General features: G+C 46.5%; 1 protein-coding gene and 1 long non-coding RNA gene across 2 annotated transcripts; both read right to left on the bottom strand.

Annotated features, from left to right (window-relative positions):
* Positions 1–3,605: 3,605 nt before the first annotated feature.
* SOD3 (superoxide dismutase 3) lies at positions 3,606–8,672 on the bottom strand. The gene is made up of 2 exons (XM_008140348.3): positions 8,558–8,672; positions 3,606–4,933 (listed from the first exon to the last, which is right to left on the bottom strand). Exon 2 carries the CDS (start codon positions 4,915–4,917, stop codon positions 4,201–4,203), a length of 717 nt encoding a protein of 238 aa, XP_008138570.2. The 5' UTR covers positions 4,918–4,933; positions 8,558–8,672; the 3' UTR covers positions 3,606–4,200.
* A 292-nt stretch (positions 8,673–8,964) lies between these two features.
* LOC129152155 (uncharacterized) lies at positions 8,965–17,949 on the bottom strand. The gene is made up of 3 exons (XR_008558883.1): positions 17,909–17,949; positions 11,948–12,052; positions 8,965–9,209 (listed from the first exon to the last, which is right to left on the bottom strand). It is a non-coding gene; the product is annotated as an uncharacterized LOC129152155 (long non-coding RNA).
* Positions 17,950–18,607: the final 658 nt, after the last annotated feature.

The following is an 18,607-nucleotide window of genomic DNA, read 5'->3' on the forward strand; positions in this document are numbered from 1 at the left end:
TCCTCCTGGCTTGACCATTTTCCTGCAGCCCTGGGGCTGGCTTGGTACCCCACTTCTCTTTGAAAGAGGTCTCTCTTTGAGCATCTTCGCCCTCTGCTTTCATTCGGGAAGTCTCCTTAATAATATGGAGGGTACCTTAGGATGTCAAAAAGGCAGAGGAGTCCCCTTAACTCACTAGGTTAATATATTCCCTTTTTTTTCCAGATGTCTTTCTGAACAAAGAAAAATGTGAAGATCAGAGAGATGCAATAGAGAGCTCAGTAGTGAATCTAAATAGAAACGAGGAGCAGAAAGAATAAGAAGGACCCGTCTCTCGATATGATTGCTCACCAAAACAAAGCAAACCACGTTGATACAGCATGAAGGCAATTTAAAATGATAGATATTGATGTGCTGCCTTACATTTTGTATCACCTCTTTACTAAATGAGAATGCTTTGGAATGCACAGCGAATGTTTGTATACCACTGACAAGTCTGACTTTCTGGAGCCTATGTGAGCCCAGGAATATACATTTTTGGGAATCTTAGCCAAGGCCAGTGGTAGCCTATTAAATTTAAAACAATTGGCTTTTTTTATAAAAAAAGGCAAAACGGCTGCTATTTTGTAGTTTAATTTAAAAAAAAAGAAGTAACTTCTATTCATTTACAGGCTTTGCTTTATTGGATTCTATGATCATCATGTATCATGTCTGTATCATTTTTGTTACCTGAAATAAATATGTGGTAATTTTCCTTATACAGATGATTAATTATCTTTATTATTTGGGTCATTTTTCTCTCTCCACCCCCGCTGCAGGCCAAACATAGGCTGAGCGTTTCTCCATATTGTAGCAACTTATCAGTTACAAATCTATCACCTAAAATTATTAGCTCATGTGCTCATCATGAAAATTAAGGAGAATGTAAAGATTTTATGCATTCAGTCCAAAATGCCAGATCTAAAATCAGTTCATTTATTTCCTGCAATCTTTCAAGTTGATCCAAGTACTCACTGATTTGCTCTATTTTCTCACATTTTTAGTATTTCTGTATATATATATATATGCACTGAAAAGCCCAGCTCAGAAAAATTCACTGCAATTCTGAGAAAAAGCTTATCCTAAACATCTAAAGATAGCATTTCTAATTATTGTCTACATTGTGTTTAAACTCTGCAAACTTGAGCATTCTTCTCACTTTACCAGCTGTGTCTAGGTAGAGTCATTACATCAAATGCTTCTAATTTTACAAAAAGAAATCAAAACAAGTGTGTGTTGAAGTCTCAGTGACAAATGCAAACCCTGTGAGTCAAATAGGCAAGCTGATTAGCAAGCTGGCTGGGAAGTCAAAACAGCAAATGTAAAGAGATTAACAAAATAGAACGGTAAGGGGAGAGGCTAAAAATAGCCTCCGGGGCCAAGTGGGGGCCAAAGGACAGGTTTGGTGACAGGTTCTGGGCCAAAAGCAAAGGTCTGCTTTTCTGGCCCACAATCTGTCCCTCATCTCCGATCCCCTCCCCCCAAGAGCTGGGATCGCAGAGTTTCTCTTCTAACAAACCTCAGTGGTGGCACCCTTCCCTTTACTTGAATCTTTCCAGTGGTGTGGCACTCAGTACCTAACAAGGGAGTCCAATCCATGAGGGGTAGCTATTTTTCTGACCGTAGCCAGGATTAATTAGACACTCAGTAGATCCTGAGGTCCTCATGTGATGCTCTACAGCTTTCCTGAATAAGACTTGATTTAACCCTCACAACAACCCAACAGGATAGCCTTATTTTACAGATGAGAAAAGCCAGGCCCAGAGAGGTGCGGTGACTTGCTCAGGTCACACAGCGTGTGAGTATGGCAGAGCCGGGGTTCCAAACAGGCTTTTCTAGCCGAGCCCGAGCCATCAGCCATCACACTCCACGCGTTCCTTCGCCCTGGCAGGGAACTGTAATTGGCCCTTGTGTTAGTTCCTCTCTGTTTCTTGGCTCTGGAGCCCCATGGAATAGTGTATCCATTCCACTCCCATTAGTGGACAGAACAGAAAGGAGTAGGTCTGCTGGGGTTTCTCCTCAGTCTGAGGGGCTGAGGGTAGTGAAGAGAGAAAGTAAGAACAAAAGGTGCTATGGTCTGAATGTGTCCCCCCAAAATAAACATGTTGAAATGCTATCCCTCAAAGATGATGGTTGTAGGAGGTGGAGCCTTTGGGAGATCCCAAAATCAGGAGAAAGAGAGAGAGGGAGAGAGAGAGAGAGAGAGAGAGAGAGAGAGAGAGACAGTCAGGCATGAATGAGATTAGTGCCTAAAGGGTTCCAGAGAGATGCCTTGCACCTTCCATCATGGGAGGATGCGGCAAAAAAGCCCTGGCTGTGAACCCCAAAAAAGGTCTCTAACCTGGCCATGCTGGTGCCATGATCTTGGACCTCCAGCCTCCAGGAGTGTGAAAAATAAATTCCTGTTGTTTCTAAGTTACACGGTGGTGTGTGTGTGTGTGTGTGTGTGTGTGTGTGTGTGTGTGATAGCAGCCCCAACAGAGGAAGACAAAAGTGGTGAAAAGCACCAGTCTCCTCCTGAAAAATAAACCCACACCTCCTTGGGTGATCCTGAATTAACCTACAATCTGGCAGCAGAGTCAAAGATGACGTGTCTGGCATTTTAGTCCTCTGTAATTGCTGCCTGGCCGTTCTTGGAACTTTTAATTGTGGGGATAGGTGAGCCCATCTCTTTGAGATCAGGATATTTAAAGACTCGGTTTGCTCATCCCCTTTCAGTGCTGACCTGTACAGTTCGAGTTAAGGTTTCAAACCAGTGAGAACCAGTTGGTGGAGCAGAGTCACCAGACAAGAATAGCCTTTCTCCCCAATTGTCACTTGGGTTCAAAGGAAGAACTTTCAATGACAAGCTAGTCCTGGTAAGAGGTAAAAATAACCACTGGGGATGGGTTTCTGGCTAAGGGTCAGTGTGGCTCACTGTTTTAAGAGTCGGGGAAACACAGAAGCTGCCTCCAGCTAACCAGGGTGCAAACGCCACGGCCAGGGCGTGGGTCTACACCAGGAGGTTGAAAAGTTATTATGAGAACTTTTGTTCAGTAAATGAAGGTGGATACGCAAGACTGATCTAGTCTGTGTGTAGATTGTGATTTTCAAAAAGAGGCTGAAACTCCACGCTTTGAATGAAAACCAGCCCGCCTCCGGGCCCCGCTGCTTCCAGGTGCCTTTGTGTGGAGAAGAGCATCGTCCTGGTTGTGCAAAGGCCGGGCAATGCCGTCTGCCAGCACACCCTCCTGTCACTCGCCCAGTGACCCCGCTTCACTGGCCCGACCTCAGCCACCCGGGAAATGGGCCTCATGCCGCAGGGAGAGGCAGGTGTGAGGAGCCCCAGGGCCCAGGCCGTGGCTCCAGTGTCGGAATCGCCGGCAGCCTATTGCAAACAGATTTCCTTCTCTCCGGTTGGGTTCCGCGGCTCCGGGATGAAGCCCAGGAAACGGAATTTTCCTCTCTCCCTTCCCACAACAACCCTTGCCGGCAGAATTGGGACGAGGGGAATAAGAAGTCCTGCAGGGGGTTGGGAAATATCTTTGCTATTTTCAAATAGTAACTGAGCCCGGGAGAGAAGCCTCAAACAAACAGAGTAACCGAGGCCCTGATGCAGTACTGAGCTGCTGCGTTTTTAATGTGCGACGTGAAGATTGCCAGGCCGCCCCAAAGGGCATCTCTCTGCAGGGGGGCGAGGTGCCCAAAATAGCCGAAGACTCCTTCCTGCAGGCGCCGCGGCTGGCAGGGCCACGCATTGGTGGTGGGTGGGGAGGTGGGGACTCTAGGCAACCCCAGAACGAGAGCCTGGCGGAATCTAGGGGGTGGGGGAGTTAGAGGGGGGTGTCCTGAGGGCATAGAGGTATCTCGGGGCTCATGGGGTGAGGGCCGGGGTGACAGGGTAGAAAAGGACCTCAGGAGTCTAGGAGGCCCTCGGGGTAGATGGAGTATGTGGTAGATGGAGGGGCGTACCTCTGGGGGTTCTTAGAGCTCAGGGTGGGGGTGCTCCCAAGGGGGGGGGCCTACCCTCTGGATGGAGGGGGGTGTCTCAGCAGGCCTGGCTGGAGATCTCAGGGTAGAGGATGTCTCTGGAAGAAGAGGGAGAAAATCACGGTGGGGCAGGGTCTTGGGGCAGATGGAAGGGGATCTCGGGGAGCTTGGAGGGGTGTCAGGGCACCGGCTCGGAGGGGCGGGCGGACGCGCTCAGGCCGCCTTGCTCTCCCGCCGCCGCTTCTTGCTCTCCTTGCGCAGCTGGTGCTCCTGCGCCAGGCGCGCCCAGTGCTCGGGCCCGCACAGCCCCACCACGCAGCAGGCCAGCCGGCGCCCCGCGTTGCCGTTCTGCACGCTGGCCGCGTTGCCGCCGAGCCCCAGGTCGTCCTCGCCCGCGTGCACCACCACGGCGCGGCCCACGATGGAGTGCGGGCCGCTGAGCGAGGCGGCCAGGCCGGGCCGGTACTTCCAGAGGCCGCCGCCGCGCACCGCGAAGTTGCCGAAGTCGCCCGGGTGCTGCGGGTGCGGCACGCCCAGCGGGTTGTAGTGCGGCCCGGTGGCCTCGCAGCCCTGCATCGTGTCCCCGAACTGGTGCACGTGGATGGCGCGGCTGGAGCTGTTGGGCTCCGTCGGGAAGCCCTTCAGGTCGAAGTAGGCGTCGAGCCGGCCCCCGGGCGCCAGCTGCCGGAACAGCACGAGGCCGGTCACCTGGGGCTGGGCGGCGTCCAGACTGGCGGACGGCCGCACCGGGCAGGCCGCGTAGAGCATGGAGGCCGCCCGCCGCCGGGCCATCTCCTCCCGGGTCTCCGTCACTATGGCGCGCGTGTCTCTGTTCGGCTCCTCGGGGCCCCCGAAGCTGGCATCGGAGCCCACCCAGGCGCCCGAGGCGCAGGCCACCAGGAACCAGCAGGCACACAGCAGCGCCAGCATGGCTGGACTCCGGCACCTGCGGGCACCCCCGGGGGAGGGGGGGGGGGGGAGAGAGGCTTAGTCAATAGAGACAGGGAATCTCAGGGACCACAAGTCCTTGGACCCAACCCATCCCCACCGAGAGACGTCCTTGTCCAGTCGTTCCGACCGACAGCCCTTATTTCGCCAGGTCCAGAAACTGTGTTCCAGAAACTGTGCTTATAAACACGAAAATCTCGAGAAACTAACGCGTAGGGATCTTTCTGAGCCACGAATCTGATCATGGTTCTCCCAAGTCCTAGCTTCCTGGGTGGGGAGTCTCAGGGCGCATGAGAGGGAAGCTCGTGGCCCTTCCAGACGCCTCCCTGTCTGCATCTCCCTCCCTGCCACTCTAAGCACCCCCCTTGCAGGCATCCCTAAGGCTTGCTGCCCCTGCCTCCTGGGTCTTTGCCATGTGGTGCCCTCTCTCTGAAGTGCCCTGTCCCCCTTCTCAACCAGGTTCAGTTGATGTGAAGACAGAAACTCTCTTTTGCTCATCAGTACCCCGAGCGCCTGGGCCTGCACCTGGCAGTGGGAAAGCTTTAATAGGTGATTGTTGAAGGAGGAGTCCACTGAGGGACAGACATGTCATCAAATCATTCCAGCTTCACCCTGTGCTAGGGATGGATGGAGGAAGCAGTGTCCATGTCTCTGAGGAACTCCGGGAAGGCTTCCCGGAGGAGATTTTTGAGCTGGGTTCTATAAGACAAGTAGGAGTTTTTCAGCCAAGCCAGGTTGAAAGCTCATTTCAGGCAGAAGGCACAGCATGGCATGTTCACACGCTGTGAAAGGACACTGTTTAGAAAGGGGGGGGGGGGGATTTAGTGTGGCTGGAACATGGCCTGGGCCACCGGGAGAAGTCGAAGCTCAAGAGTAAACTTTGAGCCAGGGATTGAGGGGATGGATTTGCTGTGCTGATCGTGGATATTAGCTGGGAGGCCTGTGTGGATGGAAGTTTTTAAGCAGAAAAGTGGGTGATGAGATAGCTTTTAGCTCATTAAGTCGCAGGAGGAAGGATGTGGGCTGGTCTTTAGGGGAGAAGAAATGGGAATAGCCTAGGGAGAGATGGAGACACAGAGAAAGAGAAACAGATAGTCAGAGGGCGATGAGTTAGGAAGCTGTTGCAGCAACAATGAAGGCTTTTTCCAAGGTGGAGGCAGCGGAGGTAGAGGGGGCATGGGTTGGGGAGACCCGTGGGGAACCCTGAGGGGATGGAGGGGGCGAAGTTGAGGATGACTGAGTTCCCAGGGGAGACTGGGTGCCTGGATGGTGGTCCAAGGCCATGAGGAGAGAGGGGAAGATGCTGGTGAGCGCCCAGGTGGGATGGTCAACAGAGGCCTGGAAATGCAACTGTGACTCGCGGAGGCAGCAGCGCAGCTGGGGAGGGTTCTCAGGATTGGCTGCACATGAGATTCTGGCTCTTAAACACCAGAGGCCTGCGCTCCCCCCTAAGAAACTCTGATCCCGTGGGCCGGAATTGTCTTTTTTAAAAAACTCCATCAAAGATTCTGGGACCCAGCCAGGGATTTTTAGAGTCAGACACAGATTCAAATCCCAATCCCAACAACTGTGACATCATCGAGAAGGTCTGACTCTGCCTTAGCTACTTGTAAAATAAGCCCAGTAATACTACCAAGGGTCCCGGTAAGGATTAAATAAATTACTATATTCCAGGCCCCCTTCACATGCTTAAGTCTGCCCACAGGGGTCACTGCTGCCTCCCAAAAACTGGTTTGAGGGTCAGCTGCACGTTCAAAGGCCTTCTCCAACTCCAAAGCAAGCGTCATTGTAAAAGCCAACGCCGGGGTTGAGTATTGATTCTTTCCACAACCATTACAGAAAGGTGGTCTGGGAGGGTGATGAAGAGAATGGATTCTGAGCCCTGGCCAGGTGGTTCCGTTGGTTGGAGCCTCGGCCCAGGCACCAAGGGTTTTGATTCCCAGTCAGGACACATGCCTCGCTTTCGGATTCGATCCCCAGTCAGGGCGAGTATGGGAAGGAACCGATCGATGTTTCTCTCTCACATCGCTATTTCCCCCCACCCCCTCCTCTCTCACTAAAATCAATTAAAAAAAAACAACCAAAAATGTGTCCTTGGGTGAGGAGTAAAAAAGATAATAATAGATCTAATAATAGATTCTGAAGATCCCTGCCTAGGTCTGAAACTGACTCTGCCCTGTGCTCTCCAAGGGTTCGCTGTTACTGTTAGCAGAGTGGCTGGTCTGCAAACTCGAGCCGGGCTCCACCTCCTCTCTGAGCCTCAGTTTTCCTAATCCGCAATTAGGGACAATTACACTTCCCTTCGGGCTTTGCTGTGACGCTCGGAAGAGACCATTAGAATTGCTAACCTATATTGAACACACGTGCCAGGCACTGTTAAAAGCAGTTGGCACGTGTCAATTCACGTGAGCCTCACAAGAGCTCTGTGGGGTAGGTGGTATTGTGATCCCCATTTTGAAGCGTGGGGAAACTGAGGCACAGAGAGGCCAGTGTGTTGTCCAAGGTTACACATTCAGTAACAGTGGAGGACAAGATTGGAAAGCGTGTGGTCTGCTCTGAGCCCCTGGCCTAGACCGCACCCTGCACAGCTCTCATCGAGGGCACTGAGCTCAGAGCGGACGCCTAGAAAGTTCTCAGTGAATGGCAGCTCTTTTCTCAGGGATCAGAGACAAACCGCGGATAGAGATTTCAGGCCCGTCAGAGGAGAGCTGATACCGAAGCCGTGGGCAGAGGGTCCCAGGAAAGGCTCCAAGAAGGAGTGGCAGGTGAGGGGGAAAGCCCAGAGAGTGACATCAAGAGAACCACCTCTGACATGGCCTGGCGTGACATAGCCCGGGAAGTGACCGCAGCCATGGGACCCTCCCTGCCAGGCCTCAGCCTCAACTCTCCATCATCTGGGGCCGACCCCTCCCTCTGAGGCAGTCCTACCCCTTAGGAGGGCTCTGCCAACCGGAAAGTTCTTCCTTAAAAGCATAGAGCAAAAACAGACTGTTCTCTCTCGAGAACACTCGGCTAATAATTAACATGGTATGGAGATGTTTTTCTCTTAACAAAAAGAAAATTCGTCCTGAACGCCAGACAAGCCCTGACTCCCGGTTTCTTAGGCCTTCCACTTCTGTCCCTTGAGGCCAGCTCCCACGAGGCTCAGCCTTCCGACACAGTCTCCCCCTTTGTTTGAACTGTGGGTGGCCAAGTGGTTTTTCAGGATCTGGTCTGGGGGGACAAGATAATGCCTCGCCTCACTCCTAGAAGGAGTCTGGCTGGGAGCCTGAGCCTCCTCCCCCAAGCAGGTGGCTTTTTCTCAGTAGCTCCTGCCACCCGAGCCATGCAACACCCAGAGAGGGCAGCCTTGCGCCCTCCAGACTGATCCCTTCTAGCACTGAGGTCCTCTCCGTCTGGCCCTGGCAGGTCCAAAGGAGAACAGCTCTTTCTCTCACTTGCCTTCCTCACCCCTCTCCCCAGCTCCCCGCTCATCCCCTCGGAGCAGCCGGCCTGCCACTGTTTCTGTCTCAAGAAGATGATCAAACACTTTCCCAAGAGGAGGCCTGATGCCCCACCCCGGTTTAAACTCTTCAGAGGCGCACTCCGAGAAGAAGGAAATGAACCTCAACTTGGCACCCACCTTTCCAGCCCTTCCAAGAGCGTTTCCCCGCCTGAGGAGTGGAGAGCAGCACCCTGCAGACGCAGCCGGTCTGGTCCCTGGAATGTGGACTGACTCCCGAGGCCCGGCTGGCTGTGGGTGTGCCGGAAAGCCAGCCCAGGGGAGTGGTCACCCTGAGGAAAGAAGGTCATTGGGTGGTTGGGGAGGGAAAGCAGGCCGAGCTGGCCCTTGTGGAGTTGCCTCACCTCCTTCTCCTCTGTTCCTTCCTCCCCTGGCCCCTCCCCAGCCCTGGGGTTCCCAGCCAAGTATTCCTTGTCAATGACCTCTTTGGTTTGTACAGACGCAGCCAGTGACCTTCAGCAGGCAGCAGCAGGGGAATAAAAATGAGACCAAAAATAGCCTGTTTGGAAAGGTGGACAATGGTTTCTTTAATGAGAGGCCCTTTGTGCTCTCAAGATTTCCTTAGCTGTTGACTCATTTTTGCTGGACGCTTCCACGGTGGAAGTGGGCACCTGACAGGCATGCATGGAGTTTCTCAGAGCTGCGCCGCCCGCCCCTGCGAGAGCTGAGAGGCAGGTGCGGCCCCACGGGTGGCAGAGTCCCAGCTGTGGCCCGTCCTAGCGATGGGCTCCTGGACCGGCGGCTCCCTGTGCCTCCCTTTCTTCATCTGCATCTGTGAAATGGGGACAGCATGCTAACCGGTACCATCGTCACCAGCGTTGCTGTCGCTTTGTTAGAGACGGTATGGAGTGTGGAGTCTGCGTGAACCTTGAGCCCATCCCCTCCCCAGCGGCCTTTCTTCCTTTGCGGCTGTGATCTTTCCTCAATCACAGAGCTCTTCCAGAAACAGCAGCTTTTCTCCCCCAGAAAAGCTCACGTGGGAAAAGGCAGCTGGCCTGGCAGACTATGTGTCCTCCAGCCTTCCTTCAGCAAGCGCTTAGTGGGTGCTCACAGCACCCCAGGTACTGCACGGTGTGCAGGTGTCCAAAGCAGCAGGGGTTCCTGCCCTCAGGGGACTCACACTCTATGTGGGGGAGAGGGGGCGGGAGACAGCAGTGTCAACAGGTCCTTCCATTACAGAGTGGGGAGTGCAGCTGGGGAGGGATGGACAGGGCCCCTAGAGGCCCAAACACTAGTCCTGGCCCCAGGAAAGCTGGCCCCAGGAAAGCCCAAACATCCAGACTCTGGCCCCACCCAGGCTGAGTGAATCGCTTGCCAGCAGGCGCTTCCTGGAATCATCTTTTAAAATGCTGGTCATTCTAGTGAGCGGCCAAGTCTGAGAACCACTACTTGGCAGGAAGAACTTGAACTAAAGATCTTTGGCCGGGACAGCCAGTCCAGATGATAACATGGAAACTTCTGGGAACTCAGGACTCTAGCCCTCTGCCCCGCCATCCATCCTCAGGCTCCCGGGAACTCCTCTGCTCCACCCCTGCCGCTCTGCATTCTGCAGCTGGGCGGAGTGTCTGTCCTTGACTATGGACTTTCCAGAGTTCTGACCGCCACTTCCCACCCCGCCCCACTCCACAATGTTCTGGTGTCTCATTGTGAACCTTTCATCCATTTTTTTTTACTTTATATTTTCATTCAGTTCTTGAAATAATAACAATTATGTAAATTCACGATTACTGCATGGAGTGGTGCTTTCTTCGTTTAATCTGATTTTCTTTCTTTTAAGGTCCAAGAAAGATCTCCATATGGACTTCTAGAACTGGTGTTAAATTCGTTATTGTATTATTTTCTTTAATCTTTAGGGCCTTCTAAGGGGAAATTCACCCCGACCCTGGCAACATCCAATTCCCCTTTTGTTGGCAATAGCACCCTGATTTCCTTCTTGGAAACCATTGCACTTTCAGGCAATGCAGGGGGTACTGACTCCACCTCTTGCTCCCGAGGTGGGCTCATGTCAGAGTTGCATTGGTTCCTAGATAATCCATTCAGAGCTAATGAGATGCGCTGACACTTTTGCTGGGACTGTTGGAAGAGAGGAATCCTCTCTTACCCCCTGGACTTGAAACTGGAGGAGAAAGAATGACGATATTGCAGCCACCTTGCCCAGATAAGAGAGAACCTGTCTGAAGAGAGGGCCAATGTGGAGGGGAGCAGAATAAAAGTAAGGTGAAGTCTGGACCCAACAGCAGTGTTTGAGCCCCTGGATCTGGCCATGCCTACAGCTCTAACTCTTTATTAGGAGGGTCAATACATTTTTATTTTGCCTAAATTGTTTGGATTAGGTTTTCTGAACTTGAACTGAACACTTTATAAAACACGTCCTCATATGATATGCTATTCGATGCTTTCAATGATTGTGTGGAATGGCTATTCATTTGCTCACTATGTAGACAAGGAAATAAAGTTCACAGAGAATAAGGAATGGGCCCAAAGTTGCAGAACTAGGAAATAGCAAAGTCAAGATTTCAACTCAAGACTCTCTGATTCCTAATCATTACACTTTATTACCTTCCAGGCTACAGAGGAAAGAAAACTTAGAAACAACACGCAAGTCTACAAGGCGTAGTTATCTCTGCAACATCAGTGCCTGCCCTGCACTCGAGACATAGAAATGTTGGCATCTAAACCAACTCTTGCCCTTCCCTGTACAACAGGAAACTAAGAGAGCCTTGGCAAGCAGCCATATTAGGAGATGCAGATGTACTCATATCTGCAGGGTGGGGCAAAAGTAAGTTTACAGCTGTGAGAATGCAAAAGAGAGTTTATTCTTGTAATATTACTTATTTGTTATTGTATTATTTTCTATATGAACGACTGTAAACCCACTTTTGCCCCACCCTGTACATAGAAGAAATCTCTGCTAGAGGACTTTGTTCTTCTTTTATACAGAAACTAGAGGCCCAGTGCATGAAATTTGTGCACTCGGGGAGGGGGGTCACTCAGCCCGGCCTGTGCCCTCTCGCAGTCCGGGAGCCCTTGGAGGATGTCCAACTGACGGCTTAGGCAGGGAGTGGTCCTAAACCATCAGTTGGATATCCTTAGCGCTACCGTGGAGGTGGGAGAGGCTCCCACCACCGCTGCTGGACTCGCCAGCTGTCAGCCCAGCTTGTGGCTGAGCAGCGCTTCCCCTGTGGGAGTGCACTGACCACCTGGGAGGCAGCTCCTGCATTGAGCATCTGCCCCTTGGTGTTCAGTGGGCGTCATAGTGACTGGTCGTTCAGCCATTCGGTTGATTTGCATATTAGCCTTTTATTATGTAGGATACCAGTTGTAAATAGCTTCCCTCTCACTGTGTTCAGAAAACCAATAGAGTGAAAGTCCACAGGAAATAAGTGGTTACCATGAAGAGAAAAATTAGGGTTCCAGGCTGCCTCCTTAAAAGGCTAAGTTCTGTGTCATAACAGGCTACCCAACCAGAGCCCTTCAGACATGCCCCAGGAGACTTCAAGAGTGTCTTACCTGCCTATGGTTCTTCCAGAAACCCCTGGGGGAGGGAGTGGAACCAGGTTACTGCATAATTCAATCTTGGATCCTCTCATTTTGTCCAAAACACATTTGGATAATCTGGCGCGGGGGGGGGGAGAGCCTTGTTGGCAAGGTGGGCAGGAAAGAAAAAGGCATCATTCTTATTAATAATAATAAAGTAATAACATCGAACATTTATTAAGTGCTGCTTGTGTGCCAGGCACTTATTAAGCAATTTACAGTCACCTTTTCATCCGAGTTAATGGCACTGCTCCTCAATGAAAAAGACAGATTGCATTCTGTGTCCACGTCACATTCTGGCAAGTGTCCCTTTCACATCACCCTTCCATTCAAGTGTCTGGACAATGTGTTTGAATCAAAAAGTAATGAACACCAGTCAGAACCAGGAGTTTCTCAACTAAGTCCACTTGGCTGACCATGTGAGAACAGTGACCAAAGGTTGGACACAAAAGCAATGCCTTTTCTGACCAGAAGGTGAGTGTGTGCAAAGCATTCTCAGGAAAACACAGAGCGAAATCCCTCTAGGCTAAGTTTTCATGGACCCTGACCCTGTCTCCAGGTCTGCTTTCTGGCTGGACCTGCGAGAGGAAGCTCAAGTCATTCAAAAGCAAGATGCAGTATGAGTAACTCCAAAGCATATCCAAGGTGGTACTGATTTCCTCAAAATAACTGCACAGTACATTCTGCTTGGAAGAAGAGAAGCCTTTTCCAGCCTACTTTCCAGTCGTGTTTATTTAAAAATATTTGGTGAGCACGGCCAGTGTGGCTCAGTGGTTGAGCATCAACCTATGAACCAGGAGGTCATTTTGATTCACCGTCAGGGCACATACCTGGGTTGTGGGCTCAATCCCCAATGTGGGGTGTGCAGGAGGCAGCTGATCGATGATTCTCTTTCATCATTGATGTTTCTATCTCTCTCTCTCCCTCTTCCTCTCTGAAATCAATAAAAATATTTTTTAAAATGTATATATTTGTTGAGCCCACAGCCTACATCTACCCATCTTCTTGCTGTCTCCCACTGCAGAAGTTGAAAAGCCATTGGCCACCTCTTCACCTTCCCCCTGCTGACCCCTCACACACACACACCCTGCAACCTCATCATAATGAAGAAATACTCTCCCCACTCAGCCAGCTTGGCCCAGTCCCTTGCCTGCACAGCCCCATCATGGCCAAACAAACAGAAAACATGGGCAGAAAAACCTCAGGGAATTTGTGAAAAATGCACAAACCTCACAACATGTGGAGAACGGAATGTAGGGACAAGGTGATAGACCTTCTCTACTCCTAGGCTTATAGAAAATCATTGCTGAAAGAAACTACAGAGGAAGGAGAGGTCTTATGATTCAGCCTCCATTGTGGAAAATGAATTAGGATGTGTAAGTGCTAACAGGATTCCAAAGCTTCAGATTCTAGGCCCAGGGAAGGAAATTGTCAGGAAAGCAGCCGTGGGTCTCAGAAAATGAATGCAGGATGGCTCTGGCCACTGTTAAATGATGTCTAAATGGAATGGGTGACCACCTTCATCACAGCCTCCAAACCACCATCACCCACTACGTCCTCCCAGATGGTAAAGCCACAGGACAGCAGCATCTGGAAGATTGGAAGGTTCTGTGTTATGGCCCTGGTAGCATATTCTGAATTTCATTTCACAGAATGTTGGAGCAATCTTACAAAGCGAGCAAGCTCCTCCCAGTGGTCTGGGCCCTGGCCCAGCTGTGCAGGGCACCATCTTGCCCTTCCTGGAGAGAATATAGGAGTAGGGTGGGGTCTCAGGACATCCTCCTTACAGTGGGGATGGAACAGGAGCTGCTGGCACCCCCAGCTGGGGGTTGAGGCACGGAACTTTGCAAACGTTTCCCCCACCTTCAGTTCGTCTCAGCATAAGAAATGTTCACACTGGTCTTTGTCCACACAACTGTTACATGAGAAGCAGACATTTATTTCTTATTGGTCTGTTGCCCTCAAAAGCCAGAGCAGAAGAGATGGAAGCTAACTATTGGCTCAACTATTTGATTTTACTCATAGAGACATATTTTAATAACTAGACCATTGTTCTGATTGGGTATTATTGACCAGGATAAAGTTAAATCTTCATTCACGAGCACATATGCATTATATAAACACTAGTATAAACTTGAATTTTTTAAAAAAAATATGCATTTACAAGGAGAGAACAGCCATTTGTAAAAGAAATGCCTGTGCATGGGCTAAAGCCATTGTCTCTTTTTTAAAATACTAATCCTCAGAGTTAGATCATCTCAAACAGAACTTGAACATTTACTGCAACTGAAAGTGAAGCTCAAATGTCTATGGAGGCCAACCAGGCCACATAATGAATAAAATGGGCCAGGTATACATTGTCTCCTTTTTGTCTTTGAACAGACAGCCTGTTATCTACATTTTGTCTTCCCATGTAATGGGGATATTTACCCAAAGAAATATTTGTCTTCAATGAAAATAACAACAGCCCATTGAAAAATGGCAATTCAGCCCCAGTGCCTGGAAGATAGAGAAGAGTGGGAACTGGAGAGAGCATGCCAAATCTATAGGGGGCATCAGCTGCTCAATGGGATGTTGCCATATGGAATGCAACCTGTTATTCCCAGATCTTCTATTTCTCAAGAGAGGCCAGAGATTCAGATTTCTATGTGACATCACTCATTTTTTAAAAATGATGGCTCAGTAGTGTTATTGGCTGCCTATAAGAGATACATATTAAATATAAAACACAGGTAGATAGCTAGTAAAAGGATGAAAAAATATTTACCATACAGGCAGTTAAACATAAGATGAGCATGATTATATTAATATCAGACAAAGTACATATCAAGACAAAGTCTATTGCTGTAGTGTGTGTACATAGTCACAGCTACTGGACATTTCACAATGATAAAAGCCACATTTATTAGGAAGACAATTATCCTAAAGATTTACATATACAATAACAAAGCTTTAGAGCACATTAAATAAAAACGTATAAAGCTGCAGAGAGAAATAAATCCATAATCACAGTTGCACATTTTTCACAGACCCTCTTATTAATTGATAGAAGAAATAAATAAAATATCAATTAGTACATAGATTATCTGAGCAACACTATCAACCAACATGACTGGAATATTTTCACAATAGTTGTAAAATGTATTCTTTTTACATTTTCATGAAATGTTCACCAATATAGACCATATTCTAGTCTATCCTGATTTCACTAAATTTTAAAAAGTTAAAGCCTACAAGCTATGTTATCTGATTTCAATGAAATAAAAATAGAAATCAATAATGAGATATCTAGAAAATCCCCAAATATATCAAAATTAAATAATGCACAGTAAGTAATCCATGAGTCTAAAAAGAAACCATAAGGGAATTAGAAAAATATTTCTAAGTAAATCATAATGAAAACAGCATATCAAAATTTGTGGGATGCAGCCAAAGCAGTTATTAGGAGAAAATATAGAACTTAAAGTGCCTATATTTTTTAAAAAGAAAGCTTTAAATGTTAAGAAGCTAGAAAAATAACAGCAAATTAAATCCAATGTAAGTAGAAAAAATAATAATAATTTAAAATATAAAACACTGAGATTTAGAACAGATAAACATTACAGAAAGTTTGAAAAGCTAATAGTGGATTCTTTGGAAAGATTAATAAAACTGATAAAGCTCTAGCAAGACTTCTTTAAAAATCCAAATTACCAATGTAAGAAACGAAAGAGGGCATGACACTCATATTCTATAGCTTTCAAGAGGATAAGTAAATATTTTAAACAAATTTATGTCTATAAATTCAATAACTGAGATAAGATGGAAAGCATAATTTATTAAAATTGACACAGGAAAATAGGTTAAATGGCCCTACATTTTTTAAAATTAATTTTGTAATTTAAATAATCCTTACCACAAAAAAAGTGTAGGCCCAAAATGCAACATTTGTTTAACATTTATTTGAAAATTCATTTATGCAACTCACCACATTAACAGAATAAAGAAGAAAAATTTACTGTATTAGAAATTAAAATTGAAAAATGTTTAATTTCTTTCAAAGGAACAATAAATTTATTACATGTTAACATAAATATTTTTATGAAAAATAACTATAATTTTAAAAACAAAAATTACTGAAAAAAAAAAGAAAAATCACATGGTTATCTTGATAGATGAAGAAAAAGTGTTTGCTAAAATTCAACCCCCATTCATGGTAAAAACTTTTGCAAACTAGTAATAGAAGGAAACTTCCTTAATTTTATTAAAGACAGCTGTGAAAAACCTACAGGTAACAGCATACTTAATAAAGAAATAATTGCTTGCTTTCCACTTAAGATTGGGCATAAAGCAAGAATATATTATCTTTCTACCCCAATTCAATGTTGTACTGGCAGTGCTAGCCAGTGCAGTTAGACAGGAATAAAAAATAATGAAATGCATGAATATTGAGTGGGAAGAAAGTAAACATCATATAAACACCATCTTTGTCTACATAGAAAATTCTAAGGACTATTAAAAAATACTACTATAAATAATAAGAAAATTTAACAAGGTCACAAAGTAAAAAGTTAGTAAATAGCAATTGTATATTTATACTAGCATAAACAATTGAAATAAATACTATCTATACTAATAAAACGGTAATATGCTAATTAGGGCAAACGTCCTTCTGGACAAAGCCGCAGTGGCTGCCTGGGGCTTAGGCAGGCCGAGGTGTCCAGCAGTGGCAGCAGTAGAGGCATGATGGGGGCATCGCCTTCCCCTAATCTGCCGGTTGCCTCCCTCAGAAGGAGGCCAGACTGCGGCTAAGCCATCAGTAGGACATCCCTTGAGGGCTCTTGGACTGTGAGAGGGTCAGGCTGGGCTGAGGGACCCCCATCCAGTGCACGAATTTTTGTGTACCGGACCTCTAGTTTATAATAACACCAAAGAGAATAAAATATTTAGTAATAAGTTTAGGAAAAGATTTTAAGACCTATACACTTAAAATTATAAAATGTACAAAAATAAAAATGTTTCTGGGAAATATTAAAGTAGATCTAAATAAATAGAGAGGTATTTTATAAAATTCAATATTGTTAGGATGCAAATTATCTCAAATTTAATGCAATTCTAGTCATAATCCCAGTGGACTTTTTATAGAATTGCTAAAATAATTTGAGGAGAAAAGTTAGGGGACTTACACTACCAGACTTCAAAATTTATTATAAAACTTTAGTAATCTAGTACAAGGGATAAATCTTTATGATCTCCAAGTAGGCAAAAATTGCTTAATTGAACACAAAAAGCATAAATCATAAGAGAAAAAATGGACAAATTGGACTTTATTACAAGTAAAAATGTTTGCTCTTCAAATGACAATTTTACAAAACTGAAAATGCAAACCACAGACTGGGAGAAAATATTTTTAATATATTTTCAGAATATATAAAGAACTCTTACAACACAATAATAAGATAATGCAATTTTTTAAACGGATGAAAGAATTTAACCAATGCTTTATAAAGATATACAAGTTGTCAATAAACAAATTAGTCATCAGAATAATGGAAAACAAAACCACAATTGAATATCACTGCACATCAATATGCTTGGCTAAAAATAAAAAGATTAACAATATAAATATTGGTGAGGTTGTAGAGTAACTAGATTTTATGTTACTGGTGAGAGTTTAGAATGGCTCAACCACTTTGAAAACTGTTCAGAAGTTTCTTATAGGGTGAAATATACCCTTAACATGTGACCCAATAATTTCATTCCCAGGGGTTTATTTAAGAGAACTAAAAATGAATGCCCACACAAGACTTATACAAGAATATACACAACAGCTCTATTCCTAGTAGTTCCACTGGAAACATCACAGATTGCCCATCAGCAGGTAAATAGATCATTTGTCTTATAGTCCCACAACTGAATACTATTCAGAAGACGGAATACACTACTGTTACATACAACAACATGGATGGATCTCAGCAACATTGCCCTGAGGGAAAGAAGCCAGACACAAAATAATACATACTACATGACTATTCCATGAAATTCCAGAACAGGTGAGCTAATCTATTGTCATAGAAATCAGAACAATGGCTTCCTAGGATGAGGTGAAGGGGCATTGGCTGGGGGCCAGGGTATGTGCTAGAATTAGCTCCAAAGGGACATGAGAAATCTTTCTGGGATGATAGAAGTGTTTTATACATTGAACATGGGATGCCGACATGAGGATTTGCTTTTGTCAAAGATCATGCATTTTATTTATTTATTTATTTATTATTATTTATTTTTTTATTGTCTAAAGTTTTGCATATGTCTCCTTTTCCCCCAATTGAGATCATGCATTTTGTTGCTTATAAATTGTACTTCAATAAATTTGAAAAGCAGAGACATTTGCAAGCATTAGCAGAGTTACAAGGCTGCCTGGCAGCTGTTGGGCTGACCTCATGGTGTGAGGATAACCTCAAGTTCAAATTCTTTCCAGTTAAGGTTATTTAAATGGAATTTTGTATCATGTGTTGTTGGTCCTTGAAATTCAGTTTTGCAGAGGTTGAGATCAGACCTCTAAGGAGCAAGAATTCTAGAATAAACAGAGAATGCTTTCTTATTCATTGCTGGGATGGCTGTCTTGTTGAGGTCCTAAACAAACCCTGAGACAAC

This window comes from Eptesicus fuscus, chromosome 2, assembly GCF_027574615.1.
Source record: "Eptesicus fuscus isolate TK198812 chromosome 2, DD_ASM_mEF_20220401, whole genome shotgun sequence".
NCBI lineage: Eukaryota > Metazoa > Chordata > Mammalia > Chiroptera > Vespertilionidae > Eptesicus > Eptesicus fuscus.

What these genes read in the sequence shown, in the direction of transcription:
- SOD3 (XM_008140348.3), bottom strand. Translation starts at nt 4,917, where the DNA reads ATGCTGGCGCTGCTGTGTGCCTGCTGGTTCCTGGTGGCCTGCGCCTCG.